General features: G+C 37.7%; 2 protein-coding genes across 2 annotated transcripts in view; both read left to right on the forward strand.

Annotated features, from left to right (window-relative positions):
• LOC113236526 overlaps positions 1-17,588 on the forward strand; it is a 121,866-nt gene that overhangs the window by 76,605 nt on the left and 27,673 nt on the right. The window contains exon 2 of the mRNA XM_026472645.1: positions 5,215-5,438. Within this exon, the coding sequence (XP_026328430.1) occupies positions 5,215-5,438 (224 nt within the window). The remainder of the gene's footprint in view (positions 1-5,214; positions 5,439-17,588) is intronic.
• LOC113236511 (glucose 1-dehydrogenase-like) lies at positions 3,212-4,067 on the forward strand. The gene has a single exon (XM_026472622.1). It carries the CDS (start codon positions 3,234-3,236, stop codon positions 3,999-4,001), a length of 768 nt encoding a protein of 255 aa, XP_026328407.1. The 5' UTR covers positions 3,212-3,233; the 3' UTR covers positions 4,002-4,067.

The raw sequence follows: 17,588 nt of genomic DNA on the forward strand, positions 1-17,588 counted from the left end.
CCTAATTTAATTATGGATTTTATTCTTGTAATATTACTTTTATTTGGTTATATTACATAAGCTGAAAAAAGATTTTTTGTCTATCTAATCTGGTCACGCGTATACTTGTTCTTAAAAATTATAAATGTAATGATTCTACAGAGTTATATTAATTACATTTGCGAATTCCTATACGCATCTTCCGACTCTGTCATTGTGTTTGTCTATGTGTGTGTCCATGGCACCCGCGATACAGGGTTACCCTAGTTATGTTGGGTGTGTGCGTTATTATTATTATATCTATTTTAGACTCTCGCCTCTCCCAAGGCCTAAAAGATTATGTTGCATTTTTAAATGGAGAGGTGGTATTTCCCGGCAATATGGCACCGTCGGCCGGGGTCGGGGACTCAGGTCTAAGAACCGGCGAACAATACGTGCCGTATCGAACAGGACCGCCTTCTGCATTTGTGCTGGAAGCGACACGCCACAGAAATCCAACCGCCTCAAGCTGTTAGAAAGGCTGACTGGAATTAACCCATTTGCGGACAAAACAATTGGGATTATTTCAGTGGAGGCCACATCCCACATGTCCATGATCACATGCGCCAGGTCGAGATACTTACGGCGTTTCTCGGTTTCGGCTTTCACGAGACCCTCGTAATGCGGGATGGTAACGTCCACAAGAAATACCCTCGACTGCGATCGATCCAATATCACAATATCAGGCTTATTCGCAAAAATAGTCCTGTCCGTGATAATGGATCGATCCCAATAGATTTTGGTGCGGTCATCTTCGAGTACTGGCTCCGGTGAATACTTGTAATATGGCAACCTCTGTTGCACGAGTCCGTACTTTAGAGCGAGATCTTGGTGTAACATTTTGACTGCCTGGTTGCGTCTGTGCAAGTATTCAGTGAGCGGAACAACTAGAAACAATATGCCTAAGTGTCTCTCCGGGACGATCACATGCCCGACAAATGTCTACTGTACCGTCCTTTAGGATATTTTTCCGATAGTTCTGCGTCTTGATAACCTGATCCTCTATTGCACAGACAAAACCTTCGGTTTCCCCAAAGAGGTCCCCGAAACGCAGCTAATGTACGGAGGCTTTACGGTCCAGAAAAGACTCGTGGAGTACCTTGAAGAACCTCGCGTGGAGCTCCTCACACCGATGGCCTGTGACATACCCAGACACCGGTATGTTTCAGTCTCGGAGAGTACCTGCAGGTGATTGATGCCAACATAATGCCATCGGAATGCATGACACGTCCCCTCTCAACATGGACCACCGCACACTTATCGATTCCAAGCTCCATCCTTTTTTTTTGACGGGGGCGAAATCTTTATGGATACCCCTGAGCCCAGGGAGACTCAGGGGTTATGTGGGGACTCTCCCTCCAGACTGGAGGGCATACCCCACTAAAACTCCCCCGGGTTTCCCTCTCGCCGGTTGAGTCGGCGCCGTGGGATCGGTGAACATTCACCAAGCCCGGCCGCCCTAGCTTGCGCCAGGGCTCCCGCGCCAACAAAAAAAATGGTGCGCGTCCGTCGCGTCCTCGCGCACCCGCTACTTGGCCTCCTTTTGCGACATAACCTCTGCGTAAAAGGAGGCCACCGCCTCCCAGGACTCCTCGCTACCGAGCATGGCGGCAACCACGCTCGGCAGCGGGAGGTCCTGCCCTACAGTCCCCGTCAGAGTGCGGCGCTGCCTACTGAAATCGTTGGTGATTGTCAGTAGCTCCGTCAATCTGTCAGCTGTGGGGCCGTATAGCTTGAGATCATCCAGGTGCAGCAGGTGAGGCATTCGCGGCCCACCTCTCCGAAACTGAAAGCCTGTCTCCGATCTATCTAATAGAGTACGCAGAGGGTTCAGGGCCAGGCAAAACCACAGTGGACTCAGACAATCGCCCTGGAAAATACCTTGCCTTATTTCTATTCTGTCATCCACATCCGTCATCTGCCGACCGTCCAGACTCAGGATCATTCTCCAACGCCCCATGCATTGCCTGAGGATGTGTCGAACTGTACTATCAATTTTATACTGTTCGAGGACCCTCGAGAGCCATGAGCGGGGCACCGAGTCGAACGCTTTCCTGTAGTCTATTCGGCAGCGGAGAAATTCCGACGGTTGCGTCTGACAAGTTGGCCAAAGACCGCGTCGACGAGGGGCAGCTCCTTACTACCGCGGCTACCGCCCCTACATCCGTTTTGAGCTCCAGACATCACACTGTTATCAACAATGTGGTGACTTATCTTCGAGCTCAATACGGATGTTAAAGTCCTGTATATTGTACATAGACAAGTTATAGGGCGATATTGTAATGGATCAGCGGTAGCATCGCTCTTTGGAGCTAAATGGGTGACCCCAGTAGTCAAGAAGTTTGGGAGCGTCCCACTCTCAAGGGCACTTTGAAACTGACGAGCGAGAGTAGCGTGGCAGCACAAGAACCACTAATGATGCAGTCCGTCCGGTCCCGTACTTTTCCACTTCGAAGCCTTACGGACTGCTACCGCTGCATCCTCTTCGGATATGCTGATGGGGTTCATAGGCGCAATGGTTGCACACGCTCCCTTGACCGCTTTGTCCGGATGCTCACTCATCAAGACCACATCAGGATGCTCCAGTGTCCTGTAAAACTTTTTTGGTCACTCATGAAGAGACGATTCTGCCTCTTGACCCTTTCGGAATATTGCCGAATCCGCTTGCCCCAAGCAGCTATCTTTTGCTTCAGATCATCGATGCGCCCTGTTAGTTTTCGCGCAAACTTCGGTGAGTCTACAAAAAGTTCTCACCGGGGAATGCTTCTCGGACAAAGCGCACCACTCTCGGCCTAGTGACGCCTGATCGGAAGCTGGTCAGTTTGCCGAGGAGGTCCCTGGCTCATGCTATATGACCCTCACTTCGCTTCATCCAGATTGGCTTAGCACTAGTCCTAGTTATTATTATTATAAGATCGGTTCTATGGCATCATAACTATTGCTTTATCATAAGGGGTCATAATGGGTATTAAATTTGAGTTCAACGAGTATAAACTTGAGATTTGTTATATATATACACACAAACACACAAACCGAATCGACACATTACAAATAACTAGTAAGAATGACTTGCATGATTTACTCGTGTTACGTGTATGATATTTACGAAGATAATAATCCACAAAAACAAAATGTACTCACGTATACATTATATAACCATTCATTTTACTTTTTGCCAGTATTCTAGTGCGACCCGTGGACGTGTTCGATTCGCAATGAGTTTTAAAAGTAAAGTTGTTCTTGTCACTGGAGGTAGTTCAGGAATTGGTGCTGCAGCTGCAATCAAGTTTGCTGAAGAAGGAGCCAAAGTTTCTATGGTCGGTCGGAATGAAAAGAAACTTCAAAACGTTTCAGACAAATGCAAGAAAGCCGGCAGCATCCCTCTAGTCATCAATGCTGATGTCACCAAAGATGAAGATGTAAAAAGAATTATAAGCGATACGATAAAACATTATGGCAGATTGGATATACTTGTGAATAATGCTGGAACTTGTATTCCATCCAGCATATTGGCACCAAACGCTGTGCAAACCTTCGACAGTCTAATGGCACTAAATCTTCGCTCTGCTATCTACCTTACGAATCTCGCAGCTCCATATATAGTCGAGAGCAAAGGTAATATTATCAATATATCCAGCGTCGCTGCACTACGTCCATTTGAAGATGAAGTTGGCTTTGCCTATTGCACATCAAAAGCTGGTTTAGACCATTTTACCCGATGTGTGGCTCTCGAACTAGCTCCGAAAGGTGTCCGAGTCAATTCCATTAATCCTGGTCCGGTGAGGACAGACATCGCCAAACGTTATTTTACCGATGAAAGTAAGGAACAAGAAATGTGGGAGTCGGCGAAAAAGATGACTCCCCTTAATAGGATCTCAGAACCTGAAGAGATAGGTGATCTTATTCTGTACCTGGCGAGTGAAAAAGCTAGAAGTATTACTGGAGCTGTTTATGCTATAGATAATGGATATTTGATGAAGTGAATATTTTCCTTATCATATTAAAAAAAATGCATTTTTAGTTTTAATTTAATTTTATCGCTATTTAACCCAATGTATAAGTATTTTAAAATTATTGTTAATATTTCAAGTTGCCGATAGTTGAGTTTTTTTTAAATCAAACTCAAACTATCGATTATGATTAACCTGACATTTGCTTAACATTACCAAAGCAGATCGGAGAAGATCTGTGTTTCAGCGACCTATATTGCGTTATTTCGACTAAGCGACGTGGAAATGCCAAAATAACGAACTACACTGGGTAATTAAACCAGCATATCATTATGATAAATAACACTATCTTATCAACTTATTACTACACGAAACGTTCCAAACAGGTTTTAATAATAAACAATTCGTATATTTCTGTTTATTTATTTATATTTAAGACGACATAATTAAGTCCACAATTGTGTTGGTAACTGTTAACTTACATTAGCACCTAATAACTAACAATTACTTCGTTCTTTGTGTGAGTTTCCACATTGAAGCACAATCAAATTTGTTAAATATCACTTCAAGCATAGATTCACTAATGATATTTGTAGCAAAAATAAGGATTTTTATACGGGAAATATCGGCAATACAAAATTGACTTAAGCATTACATTCTTATGTCGCCGAAACCAAAAGTATTAAACTATGTATTTGAAATATATTTATATAAGGTATAGTACAATGGAACGTGATATTATATAGCGACAAAGATTTAACAAAAAGAGACACGTGTAACGGCGGACTAAAGAACTCCTCGGGGCTAAGTTTTGTACGTAAATGTGGTTAGAAAATTGGCATGAGATGGAAAAAGTTTATCAATAAAGGATCAATTTCGATAATTAAAAAGAACAGACGTCTCTTACTCTAAATAAATAAAATTAAATAAAATAGTTCGAGATAAAATTGATGACAAAAACATGAAATTACCTGTTTGCAAGTAATATAAATATTGTTCTATTAAAAGTGACAACATTTTGATGTTTTAATCATAAAGTTTCAAGAATTTGTCATTAGGTTTTGTTAAAAGAAACATATTTTAATAATATAGAATAAATTTATCTCCAATAGATACCTTTGAATTTTTCGTATAAAAATCTCTAACCGACCCAAACTCTCTTAGAAACTTAATGCGTTTAGAAATTTGGTGAACTAATTGCCTGTGAAGGAGAATCTAACTAACAAACATAATTTTTTGTCCGCAGATTATATGGACTCGCTATGCAAGGACCATTTTCTACAGCGACAATATCGAAAAGTGGATGGAGGAGTACTATGGTCTCGAAACGAGAGAAATCTGGACTGTACAGTCACATTCCAGACGCACAGTATCCTGCAGCGGTTCATGCTGCACTTCGATCTGCTCCAGTTGGACTGCAACGACCATCTGTACGTTTATGATGGTGCTCATGCGACTGCGCCGCCAAAGGTGAGTTTTCATTTATGAAAAAATTACTGAAGACCATGACCGAAAGCAACGTAAAAATTTACATTAAAACGTCATCATCACTAAAAGGCTGGGATCAGTAAGAAAATTTATCTGTCTAAATAGAGAATTGCTTTACGTTTTATGAAATATCATCTTTTTTTTATTGTAACATCATTAATCTTAAACAAACCGCAAAGACTTCAAATAACAAGGAAGTCCTCCAAATAAATTAATATCAATGGAAAATTAATTCCCATATTTTTGCATATAAACGAGCACGTAATAGGAATATCCATTCTCATTTGGCCACATTCCAGGGCGTCCATGGCAGTAATTATCTCGGCAATTTTGTCGTACGTACCTTCCATTTATTTCCGATCGCCGAGGCAGCGTCTGATCGTCGTTAATTTATTAAGATGCCTTCGACGACGGTATGCTAATGAGACATCCAAGAGCGAAGGGACCTAAACAATGACTGAATGTTTCTGCTAAACTCAATCAGTCTCTGTTGTTGCTCTGTGACTTGAATACATACGGGATGAGAAGCACTTTGTATTTTGTATTGTAGCTGTAATGGGAATATGAATTTTGTAAATTTGATTGTCACTTAATTACAAAACAACGCACGCCCTGATAACTAAAGGTCCTTTTCAGCTTCATCGTGGTCGATAGTAACAGTGGCTTCGTTGGTTTTCGTCTTGATCGTCATGATGAAAATGAATTATTGTATAAATCTGGAGATTAGTAATTTTTTACTAACACTTTTGTATGGACCACCTTCAGAAGTCTGAAATAAAGTGATTTTATTTTTTTTAGTAATAGTAAGAATTCCAACTAAACAATTTTAATAAGACGCTGTGAACTTAATAGCGAGCGTCAGGTGTCACCTAAATAATTAACAACAAAATGAGAAAGTTCCTGAATTTTAAATGCAAATCACGAAGTTTCGGTCACCGGTCTTTTGAACAAAGGCAAGGAGCCTTTGGAAAGATCCACTTGTGTTGTAAGCGGGAATAAGTTTAACTCAATCGACTTCTTTTTTGTTTTGTTTAAAGCCAGTTGTTTAAAGTGTATAAACACGTAGTCTTTCAGAAATTTGCTCAAAAGCAAATTTCTGAAAGAGTACGTGTTTATAATATTGAAGATATTTTTTAAACAACAATTTTGCAAAGAAGTTTGGTCAATGAGTATTGTTACAGGCCAACTTGCAATTAGTTTTACAAGAAACTTAATACAAGCTGATTTGCGAAGAATAATTACGGCAACTTTGATTTCAAATCACATACAGGAATAAAATTAAGCTCGTTTAGAAAGAAACGCGTCGAATAAAGGCAAAATTATCTAATCGTACGGAATGTTTCTAAACAGTAAAACGGCACCTGCAGAGACAGGCACTAGGATAATAAATTATTTATTTGTCAGTCTTCTTAACGCATGAATCTAGACTGTAGTTAAAACCCTAAGCTGATCTCCAAGTTGACTAAGCAATCCAGGTCTCTGAAGTGTGCCAGAGTAATCTAGATACTCAACTTAACTTTAATTATTACCAACTTTAGACAGAAGGTACCGAAACTTGAGCCGATCACTCAAGCGATTTGAATTGGAAATGGAGCCCAGATGGATGGAACTTTTCTATTGAACATGACTGTGATCGATTAAAAGGTTTTTTGTGTAATCTAATTTATTTGTGGAGCTTTGCCATCCTTCCGGGCCACTGAACAAGGTCGGGGTAACTTTTGGTTGGGAAAAGAAAAACGGTCTCAAGATGCTTTTACTTTTATTAAAATGTTTCCGGTAACAATTGAATACAAAAAATGGATACACTTAAATAGACTTTAGTATTCCTTAATGTTCCGCATACCTGGCAAAAATTCTTTGGTGTCGTAGAATGCATAATGGCGGTGTCTTAAAATACACGCCATGAAAAGTCTATTCTGGAAATCTAAAAATAAATAATTGCAGTCAGCAAGAGAATTGTGTAAAAACATCCACATGAAGGCAGCCGATAAAACGGTAAAACTTTGAAGTATAACTCTCGAGTTGCCACAAACGTTCAGCAATAATGGCGATAAATCGCGAACTTTAATGGAAACTGGACAGACGCGTTTGAAAACAATGTCCTGCGATCCATTACCGGACAAAGGATAAAGTTTAGTCACCTAACCAACTACGAGGATACTTTAACTTGTCGGTTAGTTTCATTAACGTGTCCGCTTGTAGACTCTCTTGATGCCATAATCATGTTCGAATAAAGTTAGGTGTAAAGTTGCGCATTATGTCTGTGAAACTCTCTCTCTTAGTTCACGTCCTGATTCTCCAATTTCCATCACTATCGTTTATGTTTGTCTATAAACGATAGTGATGGAACAAGCGTATTTATAAAAAAAACCTCCGAATTGTATGTTTCAACATATTTATGTTACAGTTAAAGAATAATTAATATCACGCATGACTTTGTATATTTATAGGACAATCAATAATGGAAACGACCTATTTGATGCAGAAGTTTTGTTTCTGTGTCATCGAATATTGTCCAAATATAATATGTTGGCTGGGTCTGGCCTCTTTTGTCAAATTCTAAAATACGAAAATATCTAGGTATCTATTAATTAAAAGGGTCATCAAAGTAAGTCAATAATTTCCAAATAATTCTGCCATATTTGAAGATACCAGGGTTGAAGGTTAAAATTACCAATCTGGACAATGCCAGTTTTGAAATTTCATAGTTCTTCAAAAAACTGAATTTTCTACAACATGCGAGTTTCGTCACGTTGTTTTCCTTCAATTAGAAATCTTGACAAACTATCACAAACCTAATACTTACACAGTATATTAAACTACATCAAAATACAATCCAAAACACGAATAGCACTTGAACCATCCAACACTATGAACTTGTGTACTTCTGCTAAACTTATGTACAAACAGGGCTAAACTTGTCGAGTACAGTCCAACAAAGTTATCTATGCAGAGTATAAATTCTGGCTAAATATTGTCATCACAGAAATGCACGAAAACACTTCCGTAACCAACTGCAAAACATAAGTTGGTCAAATCTCTAGGTACAAAGCGTCGTAAATTACCAGCCGTCTGTCATAAGTTTTATCTCCAAGTTGGTGAAACAATAAATAACAAATGGATTGTTGTACTAAGTACCGCTTTTGTTTTACTTGTTTACCGTTACATTTGTCTGTTATGTCTATTTGTTTTGGATAAATGACTAACAGATTGACCACTTACCATTACATCACAAACTTTGTTTAAATATTCGAAGGTTTGGTCTTTTCATAACTTCTTTAAATCGTGCACTGACGGACTTCTGAATTTAGATGTCCACCGCTCTATATGAATCCTAAAATGTTGCCTTTTAATTTTCAAGGAACCTACCTAGTGCATACGTAACATTTTAGGATTCAGATGGAGCGATGGACGTCTAAGTTTAAGTAAGACTACCAAGTCTCAGGGCAACAGGCGCAATAGCAGTGCCCCTCGGATCTTTGCTACTTTAAACCCTTAGTGGCACTGCAACTGCCGTGGACAGGCGTATCGCTTACCACCATGCGCACGACTTGTTCTTCACTTAGTATCATAAAAAATATGGTATCAACAGTTCTATATATATTTGGCATAAACATGTCAGGTTTCATATTTAATTAATAGTCACAGTACGGCAGCAGAAATAGGTGTGGTGGCAGAGTACTTCCCTGGACAATCTCTTGCGCAAGGAGCTCTACTGCTACTAAGTACATTATGTAAACTTTCTATCATATTTCTGCATCGAGTAAATAATTCTTGTCTTCAACATGTTGAGCACGTCACTACCTCTCTGAGACCAATGTTTAGCGATGCTATCGTTGGTACCAAATAGGCCCTTCATTTGATTATCCGTGCCTGTAACCATACCTATTGCAGTATCTCAATTGCAAACTTATGGATTACCATAACGATGGGGCATCGGAGGACGAACATTTTTTATTTGCGATGAAAAATTGTTTATGGTAATTGAGATCCCACCCTACCTGTAGCCTCCAGAGAGAATTCCACCTCTGATTAATTCATACATTTATAAATTCACAACCGACATTCACTCACGTTCGACCCACAAAAGATGTAAGCTGATTATACTACATCCTGCTGAAGCAATTACCTGTATGTTCTATCATGGGTTTTTTGACGGCGCCACGACAAAAAAGTTGTTAAAAACCAAAATAAAGATGGTTCGATCTGTGGTTTAGTTGGCATAGCGTCTGGGGGTCTACTCTCGAACTACGAAATCCGTAATGACGGCCGTTTTCACGGACGTTTCCCACTATGGATGACCTACGAACTTCCGTTTCGATCGAAGAATGAATGACAACACGATTTGACAGTTGAACGTTACTCTCGACGCGTTTTCGTCCGTCCTAAAAGTTGAGTTTGACGTTTGTTTCGACGGTTCTTTATGTCAGTTTAAACGACAACAAATTAGCTTGTGGATTGCTTTGTGGACCGTTTAATTGTGATAATTGTGTTATTATGGCGGCGTTTATAATGGTAGAAGATGAAGAAATACCGATCTTTGTATTAATAAGTAATTATAATATTTATTATTATAATAACTAGTGGAGTCATTTCACAAAAAAATAATTAAATATCATAGTGGCGAAACATCCTCACATTCCATTAACTTAATTATAGTAAAATAACTTAAATAACACCATCTGTAGTTACATCTACGACATTAGTTACATTTTATTGCAGCCGTTGTGTCACATATCGACTGTCCCTACGTATACAATCGAAACTTTAAAAAATACACTTTTTTTATTAGCGTAATCTGCATTTCATAGTATTATCTTTCGATTGGGAAAACAATAAAACATAAAATTTTATTAGTTTTTATAATTGTCATAGTGCTCAATCAATACCTGACAATATTTTGCCTCTAGTTGCAGATTCTCCACAAGTGTTGACGAAATCATCTTACGATAGTTATAAGAACTCTCCGAATGGCTGATATTGGTATTCTAATTCCTAATATCAATATACCTGAACACAATAATAATTTTTTGATATGATTTTTTTTTTATTTAAACTTTCACGATTTTCACAAATTATTTACTTTTTAGTTCGGGCCTTAGTCATGTATAAAACATATTTTAATTATCTCGTCGTTTCGAACGCATTGTAACGTCCATGATCTCGAAGAGTGAAGAGGCGGGTGTCAACATCTTCTAGCTGTGCGAGTTTTTCTAACTACCCGTACTTGGTCTTTATTATTTACTTGTGCACTAGGGTTGTCACTAGACCGACACACAACACTCACGATATCTGGCGACTTGTAGGGCGATACTTGATGTCGTTTACATTTGCTGGTAACTGGATCCCACTACGCACGGTGAAAGCTTAAAAACTATCTTCTCGGTTGAAATTACGGTGTTTTTTTTAACTTCAATAGCTTCACGTACGATTGTACTATAGTGATGACGTTGTATAGAAAGGATCTTGGGATTATGAAGCTCAATCCAGTGGTTTGGTCCTGAATCCAGCAAATGCTCGGCAATTGCAGACTTATTGAGCGGACGGTTCCTAACAGTCGCGACATGTTCTTCAACTCTTTTTTATAGTATCAAGTGACGGGACGAACAAGTCGTGCGTCTGATAGTAAGCTACACGCCTGTCCATAACAGTTGCAGTGCCTCAGCGCTTTAAATCGCAAAGATCTGATGGGTACTGTCATTGCGCTCGTCACCCTCAGACATAAGTGGACAAATCCCATGTTCCTGTAATTTCACCAGCACCCTTACCTATCAAAACCGGAACACAGTAATGCTGACATTACTGCTTGGCGGCAGAAATAAGTAAGGACTAAAACGTAAATAGGACTCACTGCCCACTATTTCAATCTCCGGGTGTTTACAAGATTGATTGCAGTTGCGGGAGTTCCTATTTTCAAATTAAATTTCGCACAAAATTCTGAGAAACTCAGAGGTGCTAGTTCCGGATTTGAACCCACGACCTTCTGCTTGAGAGGCGGTAGCAAACCTTTACGCTACCATGGCTTTTCAGGTAATTTAATTACTAAAAAAATATATTGCTTTTCGTTTCAATAAGCTGTATTAGAAGACCATACATTATATGGTCATATTATATTATTTATAAAATTGTGTTAATAATTTAAATATCTGATAAAAATGATGATTAATACTAAATAGGTAACTTATTTACTAAAAAAATATATAGCTTTTTGTTTCAGTAAGCTCTATCAGAAGACTATTTTGTCTTCAAGAAAGTATTATTTTAATGTTTTGTTGTAGTTGGTTAAGTCGTAAACTACAATCAGACATCGTCATGCAAATCGCCTTTAAACTGATTATGACTTTAATATGATAGTATGTACCTGTTAAGTACTAAAATGTTGTTTCGAACAGTCTATTATAGTTCATAAATATGTATATATATGTATGTTTCCACTTAATTCCTGAATACATTAATTCCTTTAATATTAATTGAAATGACAAGTCATTAATAACAGTTTCGACAGTCACAATTTAGACAATAATATACAGTGATATTCCGTGTAAACTATTGAATGCATCACATTCGATACAATTCATAATTTAAATTCCGATGAAAGCTATCGAAACTGCATGATTCGATCCAATTTCTTAAGTGTATTCGAACGTATAGAATCGAATCTTAAATATCTCAATAACTCCGAATTTTAATCTAAGTTTGATTTAAGCAATCGAAGCCTACCCAAAATTTTACATAACGTCCAAAAAATTACAATCGTATGATTTAAACCGCAATGATGATTTAAACTGAAATATCGCAAAAAAGCACCAGAAAATATTTTAAGCCGCCGTACTGTAAAGAAGGTAGTGATTTACATTTTCGATAGTATACGTAGGGCCAGTCGATATGTCTCCACTCGTTGCAATAAAACTATCACAAAACTGTAAAAATATTTTAAAGCTATAACAATATTGTCAGGATGGTACACGAGTTGTTAAAAAATATCTCATTTTGTTGAAGCTTTATGTAGGGATGAACAGTAAACATAAAAATGTAGAGAAATCTGATGTAGGTAAAAGAGTGAATGAGCATATACCTGTGAAGTTACGCCCTTTTGACATCCGTCATTTGAAAGTAGCCGGAGCGTATTTTAAAGAGAAATTACACATAAATGAGAGTGAAATTAAATTTAGATGTGACATTTTGAAGTAAAGTCAAGGGCTCTCTTTTAATTGAAATCTGGTGTGATATTAACTTTATTGAATATCACGATGTTTTATTACCATATACAAAGATCTGCAACACGCACGTAGAGAAGCACGGTATGGCGAAAGCACCGGTTCGAATTCAGCCGGATCGACGGGTTTTTTCTTAGTGTTCGACCTTCGTATTAATAATTATAACAATTTGGTGGAGTAATTTCACAAAAATTAATAAATCATAATCCGTAAAACATTACAGATTGTGATATTCAATAAACTTATTATTATACTTCGTTTCAATCCATTTTAAACAAAAAGTAAACAAACAAGTCACTGACGCAATCGTAGACGGTTTAGCGATGGTCAGTTTTAATACCAACTACAAATTGATTATTTAATTGAACGAATCGATTTGATTAATGGAGTCATATTAACCGGTTTTCTCACATAACCTATAAAAGCATATTTAAAATTTCCGAAATCTTAATTTTAAATTCTTCAATTCCTTACACTTAGATACTCGTTCGATTGCGATTGAAAAGTTCGATTTACTAATCGATTACAAAAAATTTAATTTTTATGAACCGAATGTTTTTTCCGGACAGCACTATGGAACCATAGACTATTCACACCTCCATAATTAAAACACCTCACTTTCTGACTACCAATTTTCAAATACGATTTTACGATGTTGTTCAAATTAATGTTGTTAGAAAAAGTGATGACATATCAAGACAAAATCTTCAAAATACACGTGAAAGTATTACTTATTCGATGTATTGAGTGGTTGCTTTAGAATTGTAACCAAACCGGTTTGCTTAGTTTTTGTCTAAAATGGATTGGAACCATTGACTTACAATTATATGGACGTCGGGTCCGCGCTAAAAAGTGTCCGCACTTGTAAGGCGCTAAAATCGTATACAGAGCGCGACACTCCGCTTTAGTCTTCATTTGTTCTACTGACAGCGCGATACTGAGATGACATTACAATTTAAATTTCGAATAGGTTGACTTGGGACATTTTTTTCGTGGTTTTTGTATTAGACCCGTCGTCCATTTATTTGTAAGTCAATGATTGGAACAGACTTTACGAGTACAATTACTAAAGCGACTGTCCGTAGTCGACCGCTGGTAGCTGTAAAGGTACTTGACCGAGTGTAGTAAAACTTTCATAGATTTCTCATAGATGGCGTTACGGCAAAAAGTCGCTGAAAACCAAAAAACAAAGATCTGCAACAAGCACCTAGAGAAATTCGTAAGTCTGCTGGTTTTTTCTGCTGATCGAAAGAATTTTCCTTTGCATTAATGTTTAAATCTGGTGTTTTAATATATAATCTCTTCTTTATTACACCAATTAATTTGATCAATATCAAACATGTATTTGAAATTAGTCTAACTGTGGCGGAAAGTCACTGTTTTTATTGCATTGTACATTTCACGTTACGTGACTGGGTATAAAACTAAGTGATTTTAAAAACCATCCCAATTTGACTTCACAATCCTATACATCTGCCGTTTCTATAGTTGTCATTGGTAATTGCAGTGAACATTTGATTATAATGCGTCGGTCAATAATTCACCGAAGCAGTAAATTAACACACGTAATGTATTTCAGTAAAGTTAATTATGTAACAATCAACCAATAGTACTTCAGGCGGGAAAACCTACTTAATTTATTAGCATTATAATGTCAGGAACAGGTCCCATTGCTATATACAGAACGGGGTACCTACCATGAGTATACAGTGATAGTTAGTTTTTTTTGTCTCAATAGACGGGACGAACAAGTCGTACGCCTGGTGGTAAGGTACACGCCTGTCCATAATGTTGACAAGTTTTTTCGCCTGTAATTTTACCAGTACCGTTCAGATACGGAACGCAGTAATGGTCACGTTACTGCTTTGCAGGAAACACCTGGACGACCTCTTTTAAAAGAAGCTGACACATGATTAAAACAAAAATAACTTGTGACGTATTCGTCAATGAAAAAACAATAAAGAACTTTCTATTCCATACAATCCAATTACAGCAATGTCTTAAAGATCTATACAAACATATTGTATGCCACATTGTTGTAATTTACATCTTTACTTAAACTTGAAATGATGCTGACTTCCATGAGAAAAACGAGCAAGAAACTCTAGTGAATGCTCTTTTCAAATAAACTTAAATGTTATGAAATAAATAAACTTTGAATCATAATTGTGTGGAATCTAGACTCATGTTGTATTTCCATATTTCTTTAGAAATTCTAAACCTAATAATAAATAATAATATCTAAAAAATAATTCCCTGAAAAAGTATATAACTTTGCGTTCTCAATTTTTAATGCTGTAAAACTACAAATCGAAGAAGTTTAACAAATCATGCGAAATTACATGATAATATAAGGCAACCTCCGTCTCGATGAGTTAGACTTACCTCGCTAAAATGGGATCCTAATCGTCTTCAAACGTCCGCCAAAGTATTACGTAGCTACACACAGCGAGGAACGGAAGGTTGGTTATTCGCCCAACCGCACGACGGTACTTAATAAACTAATATTTGTAACAAATACTAAATCCACGAGAATATTGCGTTACGTTTTGGAAGCCCAAAGTAAGAAGTACTAAGAATAAATCAATGAAAAATGTTATATTTCTGGGATGGCAGTTTCTTTTCTGCGTTGGCACGGAAAGCCTTAGGTTCGGACTAAATAGTGCCCGCCTTAACTGGAATTTATGAAATAAAACCTCCTCCCCAGCATCTACGGTATTTTAATCTGTTATGGTATTTCCTGTTATTATATAATTTTCCTTTTTAAGGTGAAGTGAGTCTCAAAACAGAAAATAGGTTTCTCGACGTTAAAAAATACAAATTCCAGTTGTTTTTTAATAGATAATAAAAACAGATGATACCGGTAGTGAACTATGTGGCCGGAAACACGATTGACCAAACTTACTGAAACTAAACTAACTAAAAAAAAAACACAAAATTCCGCAAAGTTTTTTGTTGTTTTTTATTTCGTTCATCTATGGAACAATCATAACTTTTTTGTATAAAAAAACCTATCCCAAAAGTTTGTGGAATTACATCTAATTGCCAAGTTTTATTGAAATCGGTTACCGGAAAATGCGCGAAACCGGGTACATAACCTAGTTTGCCACCCTTAGAGGTGGAATATTTCCTCTTTCCAACAAAAAAAGAATCATCAAAATAATTTCACAAATGCCGAAGAAATCGCATAACATCTCGTATGAAAGAGATTGTACTAATAGGCATATGTCTAAATATCGTACAATGTTTTTAAAGTGTACTTCTCCGCGTCTACTTCACGTACCATTTCGCCAGATATATTCCGGAGAGGACCAATCGCGTGTATCAGCCATGGAACTCCTTAATCATATATGAGGGAAGAGGGCGACTAACCACACAACGGCGGCTTTGTAATGGTATTGTTGGTTCAAAGGCTGGGACCAGCTGGGACCTTTCGTAACTCATCTCCACTGTAATGACCCAATTTGCTTTCCACATATCACTGTCCCAGGGGCAAAGACGTAAGTGTGCTAGGCTGTCACGGTCTTTATGCGGTACATCTCGTGGCCGTGGGTTTTGGGTAACTAAATGAAAGGCGCGGTCCACATCATTTATTATATAATAGGAACAAGTAAAGAACAGGAAAAGGAAGAAAAGATAAAGATATGGCTGTAACAAAACAAAATAACGGTATAATACAGGTACAATCAAATAAAAACACTCCCTGCTTAAATGACATGCAGGTTAGGCGTGGTAAAAAAGGAACTTACCCGAAACGGGCCTGTATTTGTACCAATGTTACAAGATTTGTCTACAAAAATAAATAAACATTTGATCAGGTTACATGATTATTTACAGTGGTATAACTCAATGATATTGTACTTTGGTATAACTGGTCAGAATTTGATATGAAGTCGAGCACGAAGAAAAGGAATTACAGAACGTTTAAAAAGTTTAAAGTAGGTCACCAAGAATCAGAGAAAAGGGTCATGAAAAGGTGGGATGACGATGAAACAGCGGTACATCGCGAGTTACGTGCATGGAAAAGTACCTATATCCCAAAACAAAATAATGAAAATACCCATGAGCTATCAGCTGCCTTACCCGACGTATTGTAATCGCCATAAAAAGTAAGACCGCAATGTGTGCACCCTGTAGCGGGAATTTACATTATCTAGCCCTAGTATCTAAAGCTTTTTATTAATGTCAGCCCTTTGTGTCATATAATTTGAGTAAAGGCATTGGATACATGGAGAAATTGTCATAAATAATCTTGAGACAAAGACTTTAATCGTTGTCTATTGTCTCTGTTGCCGTGCTTAACGAATAATAAATTGTCACACATTCGCACCTTACCTTACTATCTCTTTATATAATAACTTATACATCATGGTGGTCAAACGTTTAATAAACTTAACAAGTACAATTATCAAAGCAACATCTCTGGCCAGCTGCTGGTAGCTGTAAAGGTACCTGGCTGAGTGAAGAAATTGATTTCTCACAGATGGCGCTCCGGCAAAAAAGTCGTTACAAACCAAAACACAAAGACCTGCAACAAGCACAAAGAAAAGTTTGTAAGGTCTGTTTCGTTCCGTGGCTTAGTTTTTTTTAATAATATTTAGTGACGGGACGAACAAGTCGTGCGCCTGATGGTAACCTACACGCCTGTCCATAACAGTTGCAGTGCCACTCAGAGCTTTAAATCGCAAAGATCTGAGGGGCACTGCCACTGCACCCGTCACCCTGAGACATATGTTGACAAGTCCCGTGTGCATGTAATTTCACTAAAATTTTTGTTGGCATATGTCTACGGTTTTCTGGAAGACGTTGGTTCGAATCCAGCTGGATCGAAGGATTTTTTTCTAAGTGTTCAATTTTTATATTAATAATTATAACAAACTAGTAGAGTATAATTATAACAAACTAGAGTAGTATA

Source organism: Hyposmocoma kahamanoa, unplaced genomic scaffold (genome assembly GCF_003589595.1).
Source record: "Hyposmocoma kahamanoa isolate Upper Pololo Valley unplaced genomic scaffold, ASM358959v1 102, whole genome shotgun sequence".
Lineage (NCBI taxonomy): Eukaryota > Metazoa > Arthropoda > Insecta > Lepidoptera > Cosmopterigidae > Hyposmocoma > Hyposmocoma kahamanoa.

What these genes read in the sequence shown, in the direction of transcription:
- LOC113236511 (XM_026472622.1), top strand. Translation starts at nt 3,234, where the DNA reads ATGAGTTTTAAAAGTAAAGTTGTTCTTGTCACTGGAGGTAGTTCAGGA.